At 36.6% G+C, this 22216-nt stretch overlaps 1 protein-coding gene across 5 annotated transcripts in view; it reads left to right on the top strand.

The window, feature by feature from the left end:
• LOC110453942 (paramyosin-like) overlaps positions 1–22216 on the top strand; it is a 52793-nt gene that overhangs the window by 19223 nt on the left and 11354 nt on the right. For all 5 annotated transcript variants that reach the window (XM_021503199.1, XM_021503196.1, XM_021503198.1 and 2 more), the window contains 13 exons: positions 2998–3471; positions 3713–3905; positions 10355–10437; positions 10911–11006; positions 11342–11567; positions 12618–12746; positions 13406–13530; positions 13883–14009; positions 14600–14740; positions 18752–18871; positions 20202–20278; positions 20419–20509; positions 21337–21423. In XM_021503199.1, coding sequence (XP_021358874.1) covers positions 2998–3471; positions 3713–3905; positions 10355–10437; positions 10911–11006; positions 11342–11567; positions 12618–12746; positions 13406–13530; positions 13883–14009; positions 14600–14740; positions 18752–18871; positions 20202–20278; positions 20419–20509; positions 21337–21423 — 1969 coding nt within the window. The remainder of the gene's footprint in view (positions 1–2997; positions 3472–3712; positions 3906–10354; positions 10438–10910; positions 11007–11341; positions 11568–12617; positions 12747–13405; positions 13531–13882; positions 14010–14599; positions 14741–18751; positions 18872–20201; positions 20279–20418; positions 20510–21336; positions 21424–22216) is intronic.

Here is a 22216-nt window from a genome sequence, read left to right as displayed (position 1 = left end):
GTTTCTTATGCTTTCAAATCCCAAATAAATAATTTCCATAGCAAGGCAGTATATATAAGTTCATCAGTGACAAATATATATGTCAACATTCTGTATAGTATGATAAATAGGTCACAGTTTGTATGGTATGATAAATAGGTTACATTTTGTATGGTATGATCAATAGGTCACAATTTGTATGGTGTGATAAATAGGTCACAGTTTGTATGGTATGATAAATAGGTTACAGTTTGTATTGTATGATAAATAGGTCACAGTTTGGATGGTATGATAAATAGGTAACAGTTTGTATGGTATGATAAAAAGGTTACAGTTTGTATGGTATGATAAATAGGTCACAGTTTGTATCGTATGATAAATAGGTTCCAGTTTGTAAAATATGATAAATAGGTCACAGTTTGTATGGTATGATAAATAGGTCACAGTTAGTATGGTATGATAAATAGGTTACAGTTTGTATGGGGTGATAAATAGGTTACAGTCTGTATGGTATGATAAATAGGTCACAGTTTGTATGGTGTGATAAATAGATCACAGTTTGTATGGTGTGATAAATAGGTCACAGTTTGTATGGTGTGATAAATAGGTCACAGTTTGTATGGTGCGATAAATAGGTCACAGTTTGTATGGTATGATAAAAAGGTTACAGTTTGTATGGTGTGATAAATAGGTAACAGTCTGTATGGTATGAACAATAGGTTACAGTTTGTATTGTATGATAAATAGGTTACAGTCTGTATGGGATGATAAATAGGTTACAGTTTGTATTGTATGATAAATTGGTTACAGTTCGTATAGTATGATAAATAGGTCACAGTTTGTATGGTATGATAAATAGGTCACACTTTGTATGGTATGATAAATAGGTCACGCTTTGGATGGTATGATAAATAGGTCACACTTTGTATGGTATGATAAATAGGTCGCACTTTGTATGGTATGATAAATAGGTCACACTTTGTATGGTATGATAAATAGGTTACAGTTTGTATTGTATGAGAAGTTGGTTACAGTTTGTATAGTTTGATAAATATGTTACAGTTTGTATGGTATGATAAATAGGTTACAGCTTGTATGGTATGATACAAAGGTTACAGTCTGTATGGTATGATAAATAGGTCACGGTTTGTATGGTATGATAAATAGGTTACATTTTGTATGGTATGATCAATAGGTCACAATTTGTATGGTGTGATAAATAGGTCACAGTTTGTATGGTGTGATAAATAGATCACAGTTTGTATGGTGTGGTAAATAGGTCACAGTTTGCATTGTATGATAAATAGGTCACAGTTTGTCTGGTATGATAAATAGGTTACAGTTTGTATTGTATGGTAAATAGGTAACAGTCTGTATGGTATGATAAATAGGTTACAGTCTGTATTGTATGATAAATAGGTTACAGTTTGTATGGTATGATACAAAGGTTACAGTCTGTATGGTATGATAAATAGGTCACAGTTTGTATGATATGATAAGTAGGTTACAGTTTGTATGTTGTGATAAATAGGTTACAGTCTGTATGGTATGATACATAGGTTACAGTCTGTATGGTATGATAAATAGGTAACAGTTTGTATGGTATGATAAAAAGGTTACAGTTTGTATGGTATGATAAATAGGTCACACTTAGTATGGTATGATAAATAGGTCACACTTTGTATGGTGTGATAAATAGGTTACAGTTTGTATGGTGTGATAAATAGGTTACAGTCTGTATGTTGTGATAAATAGGTTACAGTCTGTATGTTGTGATAAATAGGTTACAGTGTGTATGTTGTGATAAATAGATTACAGTCTGTATGGTATGATAAATAGGTTACAGTTTGCATTGTATGATAAATAGGTCACAGTTTGTCTGGTATGATAAATAGGTTACAGTTTGTATTGTATGATAAATAGGTTACAGTCTGTCTGGTATGATAAATAGGTTACAGTTTGTATTGTATGATAAATAGGTTACAGTCTGTCTGGTATGATAAATAGGTTACAGTTTGTATTGTATGATAAGTTGGTTACAGTTTGTATAGTATGATAAATATGTTACAGTTTGTATGGTATGATAAATAGGTTACAGCTTGTATGGTATGATACAAAGGTTACAGTCTGTATGGTATGATAAATAGGTTACAGTTTGCATTGTATGATAAATAGGTCACAGTTTGTATGGTATGATAAATAGGTAACAGTTTGTATGGTATGATAAATAGGTTACAGTTTGTATGGTGTGATAAATAGGTAACAGTCTGTATTAGGTCACAGTTTGTATGGTATGATAAATAGGTCACAGTTTGTATGGTATGATAAAAAGGTTACAGTTTGTATGGTATGATAAATAGGTTAAAGTCTGTATGGTATGATAAATAGGTTACAGTTTGCATTGTATGACAAATAGATCACCGTTTGCATGGTATGATAAATAGGTCACACTTTGTATGGTGTGATAAATAGGTAACAGTCTGTATTAGGTCACAGTTTGTATGGTATGATAAATAGGTAACAGTTTGTATGGTATGATAAATAGGTTACAGTTTGTATTGTATGATAAATAGGTTACAGTTTGTATGGTATGATAAATAGGTCACAGTTTGTATGGTATGAATGAAAATGTTATAGGCCAGAGATAATTATGCTCGCATAGGCCCTATAGCTCATGGTTTTTTGTGTTGTGATAGTTCCTTGTAAGCATTTTGAACTGTTGTAAAAGTGAACTGGTTATGCATAAATAAATAAAATCTTTGATTTTGAATCTGTCAAGATAAATTATGTAAAAAACAACATTTTTTGTCCTCAATGTTTGAGGACAAATGTCAAACTATTATTATAATGTAAGATCAGTTCACTATGTACACCTATCTGTACTAAGTGTCAATCAGGTTATGTATAAATTACATTACTGCACATTACATAATAATATACTTCTTACATATTAGACCATAAAATCTAGACAAACAACTTTGGTTACGTTGTATTAATACTGTACCTTCATTTGTTCAGGCCCCCGGCCCAGCTCCAGTCTCGGTACAGCCAACTTCCTAACATCAATACTCCACGAGTGCAAGAGGGCCAGCTTGTCCCCCTCCAAGGTCGTAAGACCAGTCCAGGGTATATTGACTATGAAGGGGACGATCGTTTTAGACAGATGGAAGTACGGCTCTCAGTGGCAGAGAAGTCAAACCGAGCACTCCTGGAGGAGGTTTTACGGTTACAAGGGGACATCAAATCATCCACACGCAGGAATGAAGACATTCTCAGGGATGAGAGAAACTCCAGACAGAATCTGGAGTCAGCGATTAAAATTAGCAATGAACTTATATCTCAGCTTGGAACACGAATTAAAGATGCAGAGGAAAAACTTCAAGATGAAAAGTCAGCGTTATCTTCCCTTGTCAATCACACAAAAGGAGTGGAACAAGCTGTGAAGAGCAGTCAGAATGAACTTCTTACTAAGAGAGATATTCAGGGATCCAAGTAAGTCTTATCATCTCCTGCACATTGAAAAGCTGGCTGGAGATATAAATGAGTTTGCAGGGTTGATTTAAAGTGTCATGTGTAAAACTGTCAAAGCCACAAATTTGTTGAGACTTTCCCTTAATCTTTGGGGCTCAATTGGCCTCTTGTTTGCAGTGCCTAATATAATTGTGTACAACAAAGTTTGCATTTGTAGGCATGTCTGGTCTTCTGACCATTACCTGGACATTTTTTTTTTCAGACTTTCAGAAATGCGTGTTGACCTTGAAGAGGTTTTACAAGCCAAGTCCCAGCTAGAACGAGTTGCCTTTCAGCTGGCTGATGACCTCCGAACATTAAAAATCAAGGTGGATTCACAAGCCGCCGACTTTAATGCAGTGTCAGGGGATTTAAAAAACAAGTCCAAGAAGTTGGAGGATGAGAACCGAGCTCAGGTATGTAACTACTTTACAACCTTGCCATTGCAGCATCAAGAACAGTGATTTCTGATAAAGTGTTTATATTTACTGTCACAGCATGGTCCACCTATACCTCCTGATCTAGAGTCTAGGCCATCAGATGGGGGGTGGACCAATCGTCCTTAGTCTGTCCATTTATTGTCCATTCTTAAATCATTTTTGCTATTACTATTTCTCAGAAAGTGCTGAAAAAGGCTAAACTGTCAAACTCTCAAGCTGGTTCATAGTTGTGCATATTCAGTTTTGGAACTGATTACAAGAACAAGATGGCTGCCAGGCGGTCAACTTTTAATTCTGATAGTTAAAGTTTGTCATCTCATTTTCCTCAGTAAGTACTGGGGGGATCTTTCAAAAGCTCCTCTTGAATTGGTTCTGTGTTATTCATGTGGGTTTCTCTAACACATTATAAGGAACAAAACATTGTCACATCATTGTCGCCTTCTGTATGAGACTGACATTGAATGACCACTTGTAAAGTGTAGTATTCAAAGCAAGGTAAACAGTTATATTTAAAGTAAACATTTCCTATAAACCTATGATGGAATGTAAACAGATTAACATGAATATCAACAAGGTGTGTTATCACATCTTATCATATACATACAAAATATTGGCATAATTTACCTGTCACAAACATGGTCCTTATGTAGAGTACCAAAGCTTGCCATAATTTCATCTGGGAATACAACATATAAGTTATAACTTCCAAATATGCGTCTGCCTAGACATAAACTGGAGGTATATCAGTGTTCTGTATTGCAATGGGGCGGTGCGTTCAACAGCATCTTATCCCCATAGTTCCACATCACTTGAATATTGCAGCACAGACGCTGTATCACCCTCTCCCTACCATTTTACGTCCCACCTTTGTCATTGGAGTTGTGTTAGCAAGAGGAAAACATTTGCTCTGCTATGATGACTTTAGGGTTATATCCAGGCTGTCTTTGTTTTCTCCAGCCCACACAACTCCTGTAACCTAGGTGGAATATGAAATGCGTGAAGTGGGTGTTACAGTGTTTGTGCTGTAGCATTCAAGTGAGGTGCTTATTGGACAAATCTACTGTTCAAAGCCTAATTACATTTATAACTCATAAGGACAAGTTAACACAAACTTTCCATCTAAAACATGTTAAAATATTGAAAATCACAGTTAAAATTGTATCTATAGGGATTCAAATTGACTTCCAAAAGACAGAAACACAAAACAAAACACTGTTTTTCAAAATCACATCAATTTAAAAGTTTTTATTGATGACATATTATGCTATTCAGACCTTAACAACTGATCTGAATATCATAATAAATTAACCACACTGAGAGAAATAAGCTACCGGTGTAGTGTCATTGAAAAAGACACTTTCTCCCTACTGTTAAAGTCTACTCAGCTGTCAAAATAAGTACCAGCATTATGGGAAGTAGCACTGCGGAGACTGGCACCCTTCCACGGTTGAGTGAGTCAATGATTCACAAAATAGAATTAGATTAATCCTTTGGACCTTAAGATCTTAAGTTTTTGAATGTTACCGTCAACATTAGTATTATACTGAGTAACTTAACGGTTAGATACCTGTCTGCTGTGTGGAGTCTACAGACCAATAGGGCTGTTTGTATCCAGAAATGGTATCCGGGTCATGCTGACAAACGACAGGTTTTATGTGTACATAAATTCACTAGCGATATAAAATATTAAAGAAGGTCGCTGTATTGATTCTTCCATGATCTAGACTCATTCACTATGACACACTAATTGGCGTCACTAATTGATTTTTACCAGCAAAGTGCTCTATCATTATTTTTACTTGTTACATATAGATGTATTCTGATATATGTATACTTTTAGGTGACATGAAATTGTCCACAATATACCCTTAGAGTACAGTGTTTCCCTTGGGATGTATCTCATCTTTAACCTAAAATTTTGGTTACATTTTCACAAAGTAATTGCCCTAGTATGAAAGTATTTATTGTACATATGTATCTGCCTTCCCCTTCCTGTCTTCACAAAGAAATGTTGACTTAATTGCATTTTAATTTATTTTGTGATTTTTTTGTTCCTTCAATTTTGAAAAATGTACATCAGTAAATCATAAGATGACACCAAGGTCAAGGCCACAGCAGTCACTATTATAATCTTGTCAATGATATCAAATAGTGACAATAATAAATTAAGGATATGTACATGTATAAGTGTTTTTACTCCCATTTATATTACAGTGATTGGCCCAGCCCTTTTGTATAAGCACCAGTGATAAACCCCTCCCAGTGACATTAATGTCTATGCCCCTCCCGTTTAAATAACCATTTTTACGGTGATAAAACGATGATTGGCTACATCGGTTTATATGTTTGTATCTATTTTTGTCATTGCCTGCAGGAGGAGAAGGTAACTGTGTTGTACTCTAAGATATACCTAGATCATTTATACCTATAGTCGTCTCCCTTTAATACTTTTCATACTCCCCATCCTCATTTCTTCCACTTTTAAAGGAATGTTAAAAGCCCATTCAACCTGGTAAACATGCAACAAACACAGGTACAGGCATATAGTGTTATGTTTGATGAGTCTTCCTCTACACAGTACAAACCATGCATATTCCTTTCCATACATGGGCTTCAGTCATCTACCTTTCTACACACAAACCATATTCCTCCCTATACATGGGCCTCACCTGTCTCCCCTCCTATACACACAAACAATATTCCTTCCTACACATGGGCGTCACCTTTCTCCCCTCCTATACACCCAAACAATATTCCTTCCTATACTTGGGCCTCACCTGTCTCCCCTCCTATACACGCAGGCCATATTCCTTTCTATACATGGGCATCACCTGTCTCCCCTCCTATATACACAAACAATATTCCTTCCTACACATGGACCTCACCTGTCTCCCCTCCTATACACACAAACCATATTCCATCCTACACATGGACCTCGCCTGTCTCCCCTCCTATTCACACAAACTATATTCCTTCCTACACATGGGCATCACCTGTCTCCCCTCCTATACACACAAACCATATTACTTCCTATACATGGGCCTCACCTGTCTCCCCTCCTATACACACAGACCATATTCCTTCCTATACATGGGCCTCACCTGTCTCCCCTCCTTTACACACAAACAATATTCCTTCCTACACATGGGCCTCACCTGTCTCCCCTTCTACACACAAACCATATTCCTTCCTACACATGGGCCTCACCTGTCCCCCCTCCTATGTACACAAACAATATTTCTTCCTACACATGGACCTCACCTGTCTCCCCTCCTATACACACAAACAATATTCCTTCCTACACATGGGCCTCACCTGTCTCCCCTCCTATACACACAAACCATATTCCTTCCTACATTTGAACCTCAGTTGTCTCCCCTACTATACACACAAACAATATTTCTTCCTTCATATGGACCTCAGTTGTCTCCCCTACTGTACACACACACAATATTCCTTCCTATATATGGACCTCAGTTGTTTCCCCTTCCATACACACAAACCAAATTTCCTCCCCATACATGGATCTCTGTTGTCTCTCCTCCTATACACACACACCATATTCCTTCCTATATATGGACCTCAGTTGTCTCCCCTTCTATCACAAAAACCATATTTCTCCCTATACATGGGCCTCATCTGTCTCCCCTCCTATACACACAAAACATATTCCTTCCTACACATGGACCTCACCTGTCTCCCCTCCAATAATCACAAGCCATATTCCTTTCTATATATTGACCTCAGTTGTCTCCCCTTCTATCACACAAACCATATTCCTCTCTATACATGGGCCTCACCTTTCTCCTCTCCTATACACACAAACCAAATTTCTTCCCTATACATGGATCTCAATCGTCTCCCCTATTCTACACACAGACCATATTCCTTTCTAAACAATGACCTCAGTTGTCTCCCCTCCTATATCTACAAACCATATTCCTCCCTATACATAGATCTCAGTTGTCTCCCCTTCTATCACACAAACCATATTACTCCCTATAAAATGACCTTGGATGTCACTTATGTACACACTAATCAAATTTCCTCCCTAAACATGGATCTCAGTTGTCTCCCCTTCTATCACACAAACCATATTCCTCCCTTTACAATGACCTCAGCTGTATCCCCTTCTGTACACACCGACATATTCCTCCCTTTACAATGACCTCAGCTGTATCCCCTTCTGTACACACCGACATATTCCTCCCTTTACAATGACCTCAGCTGTATCCCCCTTGTACACACCGACATATTCCTCCCTTTACAATGACCTCAGCTGTATCCCCTTCTTCACACACCGACATATTCTTCCCTTTACAATGAACTCAGCTGTATCCCCTTCTGTACACACCGACATATTCCTCCCTTTACAATGACCTCAGCTGTCTCCCCCCTGTACACACCGACATATTCCTCCCTTTACAATGACCTCAGCTGTCTCCCCCTTGTACACACCGACATATTCCTCCCTTTACAATGACCTCAGCTGTCTCCCCCTTGTACACACCGACATATTCCTCCCTTTACAATGACCTCAGCTGTCTCCCCCTTGTACACACCGACATATTCCTCCCTTTACAATGACCTCAGCTGTCTCCCCCTTGTACACACCGACATATTCCTCCCTTTACAATGACCTCAGCTGTCTCCCCCTTGTACACACCGACATATTCCTCCCTTTACAATGACCTCACCTGTCTCCCCTTCTGTACACACCAACATATCCTTCCTAGTAAACTTATCTTCATTTCGTTTTCTCAAGTAGGGACGTGTGTGTCCATGTTATTCCCAATGAAACCATCTGTCGTTGTATAACAGGTTACAAGATTAGTTGTGATATTGAGAGACACTATCAATATTTGCGGATCAAAATAGGAACTACTTTATTGTTTGATCAGCAGCTTAATGCATTACAGGTATTGATTTGTGCTCTCATAACTCAAGACAACTAACCATGCCTTTAGAATCTTCTACATCAGGTCTATGTAATCTGATCTCTGCTTTTAATTTTGTGGACAGTAATCTCTTAGTTTGTACATGTACCTGTACTATAGTTAGCATGTACTGTGTGTAAATAGGGCTTTATTTAGCTAACCATTTTTTGTGTATTTAAGGAATAACCCTACTTATTTATTTAGAAATTTGTGGCGGTATATCAAGATTATACTGTCGCAAATTGAGTTTTACTGGCGACGCCGAAAAACACAGTAGGGTTATCCCCATTCTAATTCATATCAACCAAACCCACCGAAACGATTTTAAGATGTTTTTGAGTGTTTACTTCATCCTAAAATAATTTTATATTAGGCAAAAGGACTGCTTGTTCATATGACAATTTGTGTTACACACATGTTGGTGAAATAAACTATAATTAAGATCAGTGGACCTTCAGGAAGTTCCCACTGTTATGTAATAAATATAATTCTTATCATGAATATATTCGTAATTTAAAAGCTTACATCCATGTATCTTAATTGATAAGTAGTAACTGACCTTATAAGTGGTTGCAATAATGAACTTGATCTAAGGTTGTACTTCATATGTCCAGTAATTAGCCCATGCCTAGCAATAAGCCCACCCATGCCATATACAGTTCCTTTGAAATGCTTATGAATGCTATTTTATTATGCTGCAATACACCTACTTCCTTTACTTTGAGTAATAGTTTTTGATCACAAGATACTGTAAGTACGTTAGTAACTTGTTCTCTATGTGTATATAACGTATCTAAGGCTATAGATAGTAAATAAGGCTATAAATAGTAGCATATTATTCATTAGGCCGTAAGTGATTCCTTGTTCTGTACATGTGTCTAAGGCTATAAATAGTAGCTCATTCTGTACATATATCTAATTCAGTAGGCTATAAATAGTAGCTCATTCTGTACATGTGTCTAAGGCTCTAAATTGTAGCTCATTCTGTACATATATCTAATTCAGTAGGCTATAAGAAGTAACCTGTTCTGTACACGTGTCTAACGCTATAAATAGTAGCTCATTCTGTACATATATCTAATTCTTTAGGCCATGATTAGTAACTTTTCTGTAAACGTGTCTAAGGCTATAAACTGTAGCTCATTCTGTACATATATCTAATTCATTAGGCCATGATTAGTAACTTTATTTGTGTGCGTATCTAAGGTTATAAAACAGCTGATGGTTAATTAGGGGGTCCACTACTGTTGTTTCCTTATCTGACAGATGATCATTGTGCTATCTCCATCATTATACAAAGACTGGCAGTGATGAACCGTGTGTACTCGGCACTACCTGCAGTTCTTCAATACATCACGACATTGTTTACATGGAAACAGTGATATGTGTGTCATTGATTGGTGACCTCCTCCTCCATAAGCATATTGACTGATGATTTTATCTGCCACTGTAAAACCTTGTATTGATAAGTTTCTCTGTCAATTGTAGCTGGATGCCCTCAGAAAGCATACCTCTAACCAGTCCCAGTCAGAGCAGCAGGCTACACTCCTGAGAGGACAGGTGGAAACCAGGTAACCACCCTCAACGTACAACATGTTAAAGTCGTTCAACATTAAGTAGCTAATGATACCTACTTGTGGCATGTTGTATTTGTCAAAGAGCAGATCTTTTGATTTGTTTATTTTGAGATCTTTCGTTGGGTGAGCTTAAAATTATTTGTTTGTCGGAGCTTGAAATATAACAGAGTCAATGAAGCAAGTTTAATTATTGATAAAACAATCAAATTTTAATAACAACAATGCAACAATATCATGGTCTCATCATAACACACGCCGTATGACATAGCACCAGTGTTCCCTTGCCAAATCTCACTACACATATGTCGAGCACCCTACTGGGGAAGGGGTTGGGGTTGATTTTCACATGAACCTTCATTCATTCACATATACCTGTACTTAAAAAAAAGGAAGGGGTGGGGGAATTGTATTTTCATTTATCTAGAGTAAGAGTTGGCTATTGTTGTCTGTAAATTTTGTTTTTACAGATTAACAGAGCTACGGGATGTACTGGTTGACGTACGAACAAAACAGGAAAATGAAGTTTCTGAACGACGTGGACTTGAACAAAGTATGCAACAAAAGTAAGTGAAATAATGAGAAATGCTAACAACTAATACAGGTAGTGACAAGGTATAGTTTGGGCCATGCTTGTTATGTATAAAAATTACAAAAGCATATAAAAGTTATTGCAGGTAAAGCGGTTATACATATCTTATAAATATAAGATTAAGATGTATAAAGTAAATTTGGGTCATGCTTATGCGAAAAAAGAATGGTTAAAAGCATTATTTCAACAAAAATAAGATTTTAAATTAATAATTTCTAGTAAAGGCAAATGCTGATTGTTTTATTTATAAAGTCTCAAACCCTGAATAATTTATAAAGTCTCAAACCCTGTGTTTTGGGCTATTTCTAGAATCAACGAGCTACAGCAGTCGCTGGCGGAGGCGAACCGTAAACGAGACGAGACTGTCCACTCCATGGACATGGTGCTACGCGAGCGGGAACATGCTACACAAGCTGACCGGCTATCCTTGACAACCAAGGTCGCGGACACTGTGGAGGACCTCAACAAGAAACTGATGGAAAAGGATATCAAAATCCGAGGGGAGGTCCAGGACAGGTACCTCCAGCTGGAGCGGGTCAGTGTCTCTTTGAGGACTCAATCTTGTTTGTTTCATTTGTTAACTCTAAAAGATGATTTTGAACATATGGAAATACATAAGCTTCATATACTTGTAATAAACATAATGGATCCTTGTCACAAAATTCATTTGAGAAATATGTCTAACCATACCCCTGTATAAACTGGAAACCTTTATAAAACCAAATTTTACTAAAGTCCCACTGTAAACAGTCCTTATACATAATTGTAAAATTCCTTTACAGACACAAATTTACTTTAATAAGGAAATAACCTCTCCAATCCGAACTTGGGCTTGGTGATGTTTGATTTGAACAGGTTTCACTGTAGAGGAATAATCCAGTCAATACANTCCGACCATAATTTGTGGAGTTATGCCCCTTTATGGACTTGCCGAAACAGTGTCGCTCGATATCTCGAGTAATTATTAACGGATTAACTTCAAACTTCGAAAACAAGGTTAATTTCCATGAAACCTCGGACAAGTTCGATAACCGCCATTATCCGACCATAATTTGTGGAGTTATGCCACTTTATGGACTTGCTGAAACAGTGTCCGCTCGATATCTCAAGTTATTATTAACGGATTAACTTCAAACTCCACAACAAGATTAATTACCATGAAACCTCAGACAAGTTCGATAATCGCCATTATCCGACCATAATTTGTGGAGTTATGCCCCTTTATGGACTTGCCGAAACAGTGTCCGCTCGATATCTCGAGTAATTATTAACGGATAAACTTCAAACTTCACAACAAGGTTAATTACCATGAAAACTCGGACAAGTATGATAACTATTATTATCCGACCGTAATTATTGGAGTTATTCCCCTTGGTTTCATTAATGCGATGCATGCGTTCCATGATGTTGTATTGCACTCATTGATCTACCAGTTATGTTGAATGATTTCTCTTTTAATATCAATTACTCACAAATACGTCATATATTTCAATCATACAAACAACTGCTCATTCAGTGTGTGACGGGCGTATTATATACCGCTCGCGGTAACCTTGTTATTGTTGAACTTTATTGTGTGTATCAGGTCCTACAGCAGGACCAGGGCACAAGACGAGAGTATGAGCGGGCTACACGGGACGAGTTGGAAAAGAGGCTTGGCACGCTGAAGAAGGTCCAAGATGAACAGGCTGTCGAGATCAAAGACCTCATGAAGGTAGGTGTGACCATGCAGGTGTAGGAAAAGTGTCATAATGGGCTTGTATATGACATCAAATGTGCAAGATCAGACACATTTTGTAAAGTATTGTATAGTACATATATATTTGTGTCCCTGACTATGCAAAGCTGGAGGATGGTTTAATATTTCTATTTTTCTGTCATCACACTTGCAGCCTCATTGTTTTATAGATTTTGATAAAACTTCACAGGTATGTTTAACTTTAAATGCCTTGGACAAGTTAAAATATTGCTTTTATTGGTCATAGGTCACTGTTGCGAAAAATACAATTTCACTGTCATACTCTTGGTAATTACTTTATAGGCTATATTTTTGACGAAACTACACAGGACCTTTCTTAATCAAGGGGTTGTTTTTGTTTCCCTTTAGATAGAGACTATAAGAGAGTTAGATAAGTAAGAACATCAGCATACAAAGGTTTAGTGTGTAATTTAAAACCTGTGAATTTGTTTCTGGCACATCTTTGACGTTGTGGCATTAAAACACTATACTGTACAGGTGTCTGTTAATTAATTGGAGTTTGGTCAGAGAGGATAAAAGTGAATGTTACATGTACAAAGTCAGTATTGCATGCCAATTTTTGTTATTTAGTATTGAAATGATGTACCTATATAATGACCTGATTTCACTTTCAGACTGAGAAAGGAAAGACAAAAAACACTCTTGGCAAATTAGACGACTCAATTACCATTCTTGAGAAACAGGTGCTAGAAACGAAAAAGTCGTTTGAGAAGGTGATGGCAGCGGAGATAAGTCAAAGGTGTGTGTAACTCTGTAGTAGATTTGTTTTACTGTGATAGGTATCGTCATATTTTAGGCCCTTTTGTGCTGACTTGAAAAGTATGATAACATTTAAGATGAAATCTTTATATTATTGCACATACTCTGCAGCATATATGTAATGATAAATCATGATGTGATTTAACTTGAAACTTGTCACCAATATGTAGATATATCAGTGCGATCATATAAAAATGCTACTAAATGCTTAGATAATGTTCTAATTTAAGTCCCTGTCATATAGTCTCCATCCCACTTTAATGACCTTGTTTTAAAGTCGTGTATTTTGTATATGGAAGTAGTTTATATCTGTGTTTTTATTATGACTGCAGGAAAATACATGAAAGAGACACAGCAGAAAAAATAGGCAGTGTCAACGAAAAGCTGCAGATAGCGACCTCTACTCTGCAGCAGTCTATAGGGGGGATAACTCATACTGCCAACAACCAGCATGAAAAAGTAAGGACCCCCTCCATTTATAAATAATTCATGTACTAGATTTCTATCACTGTTAAATAAAACTATAACCACCGAAAAGTACTATCTTTAACAAGATAATCTCTTACAGCGAATATTTGTGTAATTTAACTAATTGTAAGGGAGAAATTTGACCTTCATTTTAAATCCCTTGTGATATTGTCATGAGGGCAGTGCATAGCATATTTGCCATCTTTTTATTTTCTATGAATTTTTATCAAACTTATCATATGATGGTCAAGTCTGAGAATACCTTGAATGAGCTTGTGTTTCCAAATGCCAAAGTGAATGTCTTCATTACTTTTTATAGAAAATGTGTTTCATCATTTGTATTTGCTTCATTTCCGAAGGATTATAGACTCCATAAAATAGTCGAGCATAAAAATACATGGAACAAGTCTGTAGGCAGACTTCTCCTTCTAATTACTTCTCACACTAAGTCAATTGGCTCTCTATAAATTTTGTCACATGCTATATACAGTGCAAAAAATATTTAAAAACATAGAAGAATAGATTTCAGTCACTGGATTTACAAGCAGTATTCACAATCCTTTCGTCTCAATTACTTTCAGCTTCGCCGTGAAATGCGTACATTGTTGGCTGAACAGAAGGAGGGAACGACGAGGAGTCTCACTGACCTAGATGCTAGGATGAACTACTCAAAAAATCGAATGAATGATTTGGAAGAGAAACTGGAAGCTAAAATGGCCGCTGTAAGTTTTTGCGACACACATAATGAATATAAGATGCACAAAGATCACATCCACTCAGCTATGTTACACATCACAGTAATGTGATTAAAAGTCTTAATAACTCCTTTGCTAGAAAATTGAACCCTGTTTGTATATCATCATTAACTGGACACTGTACTGCATGTCTGTACATCTGCATGTTTCTAACATAACCATTACCGTTTTTAACTAAGAATATCGTTATGTACAAGAATGAAAAGGTTTAATACCAGTGTAGGTATATAATGTACGTCAATCATATCTTAGAACTTATGTAGATAAAGGTATAACGGTAAGATTGCATACCAGGGAAATGTCTCCCTGACATACTCAATGGTAAGGGAAACGTCTTACAGATATAACCAGTGGCAAGGCATATGTCTTATAGACATACTCAGTTACTTATGAGAATGTTATAAGACAAGTGATTACGAAAATATCTTAACATAGACAGTGACATGTCTTAATCTGGTCATGCATAGTGACTTCCAAAATCAGTGACCTGTGACTTACACAAGACATAATCAGTGACCTGTGACTTACAGAAGACATTATCAGTGACCTGTGACTTACACTAGACATAATCAGTGACCTGTGACTTACACTAGACATAATCAGTCATAATCAGGGACCTTTGACTCACACTAGACATAAACAGTGACCTGTGACTCACACTAGACATAATCAATGACCTGTGACTTACACAAGACATAATCATTGACCTGTTTTTTTACACTAGACATAATCAGTCATAATCAGGGACCTGTGACTCACACTAGACATAATCAGTGACCTGTGACTCACACTAGACATAATCAGTGACCTGTGACTTACACAAGACATAATCAGTGACCTGTGACTTACAGAAGACATTATCAGTGACCTGTGACTTACACTAGACATAATCAGGGACCTGTGACTCACACTAGACATAATCAATGACCTGTGACTTACACAAGACATCATCATTGACCTGTTTTTTTACACTAGACATAATCGGTCATAATCAGGGACCTGTGACTCACACTAGACATAATGAGTGACCTGTGACTCACACTAGACAAAATCAGTGACCTGTGACTTACACTAGACATAATCAGTGACAGATTATATATTGCAGTAGCTTTAGACATTGGCAAGTAAAAATATAATAAAAAAGAATTGACCATCTTTCCGTAGCTGTTACCGGTGAGTAATAAAGGCTTACCAGTTGTAGAACTAATTATTGTAAGGTCTTGTATATTTTCTCTTAAAAAAATAGTTGTATCTTTCTGTTTAAATCAATTCTCAGAATTTCCTATTTTTTCTTTTATTAAACTTGTCTTCAGCTTAGCTATAATACAAATTATTGTGAAATTGTCCTTTAAGAATGCAGGTTCTTGCTTGTATGGATTGTTTGACTGTTTGTTATATTTTTTGTAACTATTCAGCTTGATATTAAATAAGTGACTTTAACAGAGGCTAAAGAACAACTGCAATCTATGAACGATAGCTGTACTACTACTTTCCACTGACTTCTACAGCTACTTGTTGTAGATGTTTTCTAGCTTCCAGTCTAGACTTGATACGATACAAGATAAATATCAACAGTTCGCTAACACCAGAAGATATAGACACCAATGTTTTACAAAAGTTAATGGACATTTCAAACAGCTGTGCGTTCACAGCAAAGTGTAATGCATGTTTTCCTTTGTAGAAACTAGGTCTAAGGATTTTCAATGTTGTTGAACTTTCTTCTGAAATTATAAAGTGTTTCTTTAATTAGCGATATATGTAAACAATCCTAGTGTGTACTAGAAGTATCATTTTGCATGTCTTACACTCTCCATCCTCAGCTAGGTATTCAGTGATGCTTCTATTATTAACAATATAAATTATCTTTATTTCCTCCAAATTGATTATCATCCATAGGAATTGTAATCATAAAATAACGGTAAACCTCATGTCTTTCCTTACTTTACAGGACCCTAAGGTATTATTTCTCTGTAGTTTTGAATATTTACATGTATATACTTTAGTTATCACAGTGCTTATCAACCAGTAGTCTTTATTAAGTAGAACCCTTATTAATTCTCTAGTTTTACAAATGTCATCAATGTTAGTATTTTTATTTACTTTAAAACAAAAATCATTAGACCTTAGTGGTTTTGACAAAAAAAGTGTCCATGTGATGGTGTTTATATACTGCGGTCAACATGTATAAGTAAAACACACTGACCATAGATTTCAGCTGATATGAATCTGTCACTACTTTTAAGCCCCTCTCCAAAAAAAATTGAATAATTGAAATAACATGTTGACAATAGATTTTTAGAATATTAACCATTATAAAATCAGCTTCAATTGCTTGACAATTGTGGACAAGGTTTATTTTTACAGATTGTATTTTTGGTAATTTTGACTTGGGACAGAGAGGAATGTTAATAAAACATTAGAGGATCACAACTAGGAGATTGTTAGTAACTGTGAAACAGGAATGTATACAGGTATAGGTCACTGAAAATGAACAAGTATGTATGCTATACTTTGATTTAATGAACAAGTAAGTACTTAATTGGTTTAATACATTTGTTATGTATTTTGTTTTAATGCCATAACAGGCGGCTGAACAACAAGAGGTACATAAACCTTGTGAATTGATGTTGTGTAGTTGTTTTATATATAGTCATGGTAATTTTGACTTTATTTCTATAGTGACCTATTATAGACAGATTTAAGTTTCTTTGCTTCTTTTATATCTAATGCAATATTATAAAAGCATAATCCAAAGGATGTTGTAAGTCTGAATTTCCACTTGCAATTTTGCAGAAATCAAGATCTTTTTAATCAAGTTATGACTTTTTAAAAAGTCCTAGACTAAGCTTGTCCTAAATGTTTTCAAGGTCGTACAATGGCAATGAAGGATATATATGTTGACCTCTTGTTTGTCTTAGTGAAGTAGGACAGATCAATAGGCCTCTTATCTCCTTTTTCTTCCTCTTGTCCTGAAGAGTGCTCTATTTCTGTACTGTACTTTATAATTACCTATACATTTGTAAAGGTACATGTGTGTATTATTTACTCAAGTTGATTGATTCTACCCTTTTTGTGTGATGTTTTTCAAGTCCTTTTTTTCACCTGTATGATAAAACTGTCATGCCCGTTATCAAAATGGCTTCAGTGTGGTTTAAATCCTAAACAAACATTTTACATCACCTGTCATCTGGATGTTTGAAGTGAATGTTTTATATGTCTGTCAGATCAATACATACCTGTACTGGGGAGCGGATTCCTGCCGTTTCGTGTTTTAAGTTATATTTGTGCAGTGGTGAATGTACTTGTAGTACATGTACATAGGTGGCCAAATCATGAGCAAGAAGCAAGACACTAAAGAAAACCTGAGATTCTATAGGGGGTGCTGCTTAAGTCACTTCGTATGATCAGGAAGTGGGATACAGAAAGCCATTTTTAGTGCAAAAATGAGGAGATTTAGAATTGATCCCTTTTATAGCTGTAGTACATAGCATTAGATTGGGTATTTTTTAAAATAGCTGTTTCCATTTCTGCTAGGAATGACTTGTTGAAAGATAGTTGTTATACATTGCTGTATTTTCCTACAAACACACATGCTTTTCTTGTCAAATTTTCTTTCATTGTTGTAAAACATTTACCGGTAGTATCACTTTATAATTTTGGTACACACAATCATATATACTATCTCACCATTTAATGTTTTTTAAATGTATTCACAAGCTTTTCTAATAATTTTTGTGTCTGTAATCTTTTCTCTTAATACTAAACAAAATTTGGTAAAGCTCTTATTTAAACTGTTAATTCAGTTGAAAATCAAATATTCCATTTCTGTCTGACTGTTGAACTAATGATTTCAGGGATAGATAAAAACACTAAATAACTTATCAGAATGGACTAGAATTAACTTCATCAATGGCCATTGTCTGGAATTCCACAAATCCTATTGTTGGTGTTTATTCTTATTTCCTCTGTTCCATACAGGCATCGCAAAATCTGGCCGAGAGTCTACGAGAGAAAGTGGATACAATTTCAGCCTGGCAGGAACAAACATCACAGACAGTGAAGGAGCTGAGTCTAGGTGTACAACGACTTCCTGAGGAGGTAGGTCACTCAGTCCGGGGTCACAGTAACTTCCTGAGGACACAGGTCACTCAGTGTGGACCGGGTCACAAATACTTCCTGAGGAGGTAAGTCACTCAGTCTTGGGTCACAGTAACTTCCTGCGGAGGTAAGTCACTCAGTCTTGGGTCACAGTAACTTCCTGAGGAGGTAGGTCATCAGTCCGGGGTCACAGTAACTTCCTGAGGACATAGGTCACTCAGTGTGGACCGGGTCACAAATACTTCCTGAGGAGGTAAGTCACTCAGTCTGGGGTCACAGTAACTTCCTGAGGATGTAGGTCACTCTGTCCGGGGTCACAGCAACTTCCTGAGGACATAGGTCACTCAGTCTGGGGTCATAGCAACTTCCTCATAGGAGCTAGGTCACTTATTCTGGTGTCACAGCAACTTCCTGAGGAGTCAGGTGGCTCAGCATGGAGGTACAACAACTTGGGGCTGAGGAGTAGGTACATGTAGCTCAGTCTGGGGTCAAAGTGGCTTCCTGAGGAGGTAGGTGGCTCAGCATGGAGGTACAATAGCTCGGGGCTGAGGAGGTAGGTGGCTCAGCATGGAGGTACAATAGCTCGTGGTTGAGGAGGTAGGTGGCTCAGCATTGAGGTACAACAGTTCGGGGCTGAGGAGGTAGGTGGCTCAGCATTGAGGTACAATAGCTCGGGGCTGAGGAGGTAGGTGGCTCAGCATTGAGGTACAACAGCTCGGGGCTGAGGAGGTAGGTAGCTCAGTCTGTTGTCAAAGCAAGTCTTGAGAAGGTAGGAAATAAATCAGGGTGTTCAACAACTTCCTGAAGAGGTCGGTAACTTGGACTGGAGGTATAACAACTTGGGGCTGAGGAGGTAGTTAGCTAAGTCTGGAGGTATAACAACTTGGGGTTAAGGAGGAAGGTAGCTCAGTCAGGAGTAACAGTGACTTCCTGAAGAGGTAAGTATCTCAGTTTGGAGAGAAAGAACCTTCCTAAGGAAGGAAAGTAACTCAGTCTTGGGGAACAACAACTTCTTAAAAGTGTAATTGGTATAGATCTCCTGTTGCAGGCAAGCAACTCAATCTGGGATTTGTTAAGGAGGTTGTTAGCTCTGTGTAAGGATTGTGTGATTAAACTTATTTGATCTGAGAGAATCCCAAAGATGCACTAGGTTGCAATCCTAGATTTCAGTATTTTTGAGGAAGACATTTTCCGTGAACATGTCTTCCTTCTGATATATTACTCAAGGGAAGCAACCCTGTTATACCAAAGTTACCTGTTTTATATTCTATCATAATGCAATGTGTTAATTTACATCTCTTGCTGTATATTTTATCTTCATTCATTACAGATATACAGTGTACAGGAGAAACAAACGCTTATGAAGTCAGAGATGAATTCCAGAATGACCGCAGAAGCAGACGCAAGGTAAGAAATCACAAAGAGTTTTAATATTATTGTCTGCAATCAATAAAACAAATTGTAATCTCCTGCTATGTATCAAATTTAAAGTCCAAAAGATGGCTTAAGAGCTCAAATATTAAATTGAATTTGATGTTGTTATACAGGATTAGGGAAATAGAAAACCTGAAGCAGGAGGTACAGATGCTGAAGATGAAACGAGAGCCTAAGGCTGCGACCATCTCCGACATAGAAAACGTAAATATTACAGTGAATGGTTATCAGATATATTTAATGTTTTGAGGCTGGTGTTAAACATGTGGTTATTTTAATGGTTATGTTCAGGTGTTTTGTCCTATTTATATGCATGGTCATTGATTTGGCCTGTGGAATTGGTTCTGAATCAAAAGATTTTTCAAATGAATTAAAGGAAAATTATTGAAGATCAACTTCTAACTTTACATTCATTTTAAACCAGAAATTCTATATTTAATGTCGAAATATGAAACAGAAAAATTGCAAGAGTACAAAAATCTGACAAAAACGACATATTCTTTGAATGAAATTAAAAAAACGAAATACTGCAGGCTATCGTATGATTTCATCTCCGTGTCTGACATTATATTTAATCATGATCATTCATCTTTTCCCGACTGTTCAACAACAATAAATGCCAAGTGTTTCTTGATTTCAACATTTTTGATGTTAGAGGGATATTTTTAGTATGGGGGCCTCATCAGTGGCTAAATAGTTAAGGCGTCTGGCATTCTGCTACCACTAGCCCTCCACCACTGGGTCGTGGGTTCTACAGACCTACATGGGGAAGGGTCATAGGTCAGTGTTTTTTCTCCGGGAACTCCGGCTCTCCTCCACCACCAAAACCTGGCACGTCCTTAAATGACCATAGCTGTTAATAGGACACAAAGCACACACAAAAACAAAATGTTAGTATGTTGTATAATAGTGTTCTCATTTGTCATTTTAATGAATGTTTTATTTATACACACTAAATAACATTGTCTTTCATTCATTAAAGACTGTAGCAATAAATTATATGTCCCTGGTGTGTGTTTTTGTGTTAACAGGTACAGGCTAGTGTTCGTCGTCTGGCAGACTCTATCCAAACCGTTAAGACAGTCCTTGGCATGAAGATACAGTCAGAACAAAAACTGGTAGGTTGTCTCCCTTGGTGCTGGTTTCTGATTCAGTATCTTTACTGCATGTGTGCTATCTCATTATTGCAATTCTACATTCATGGGGCAAAAGACAGCAAATTTTGGAATACAGTGAATCGTCATTCATCTGATGAACTGAATCATCTTCCATTAGAATAGGGACTATTATAAGCTGCCTGTCCCATCATTATGTTAATTGGAAGAAATAAGTTTATGAATTTTATCACCAGTTCAATTAGTGTTGAAACAAATAAAAGATCGTTTTTTCCAAAATTTCTATTTAAACTCATTTTATCACGGGATTTTTAAGTTGGTTGAATGAATCAAAGAGAATTTATAATTGATGATGTAGGGAATTGATGTAACACAAAGAATGGATTCACAAAACAATTTGATGTAATAGGAGTTCAATTAACTTATTAAGAGTTGATATGAAATAGACAAAAGTTGTATTATGGTACTATAAGCCATAGTAGACGTCCCAGGAGCTTATTCCCTTAGGCAGAATTATAGGTATTGCAAGGTAGAAGAATTCCCAGACGCTTGTATTAATCATATTTTCCCATTTTTAATTCGTTCATGTTAATAGTAATATTACATAAATGTGTTATTTGTCTTTTAAGAAATAGAAAGACATCAGCAGACAATTTTGTTAAAAGATCACAAGAATATCATTTACTCGTATCATAAAACATCAAAAAATATCAGGATAAACTGGACAAACCGCTAAAGCATTGCCTGGAACCAGTATTCAGTTTGTATAGACATATGACGTCAGGTATATATAGCT

The sequence above is a fragment of the Mizuhopecten yessoensis genome, unplaced genomic scaffold (assembly GCF_002113885.1).
Source record: "Mizuhopecten yessoensis strain PY_sf001 unplaced genomic scaffold, ASM211388v2 scaffold7547, whole genome shotgun sequence".
Taxonomy (NCBI): Eukaryota; Metazoa; Mollusca; class Bivalvia; order Pectinida; family Pectinidae; genus Mizuhopecten; species Mizuhopecten yessoensis.
Note: the sequence above shows the minus strand (reverse complement) of the source record. Positions and strands in the feature narration are given on the sequence as shown.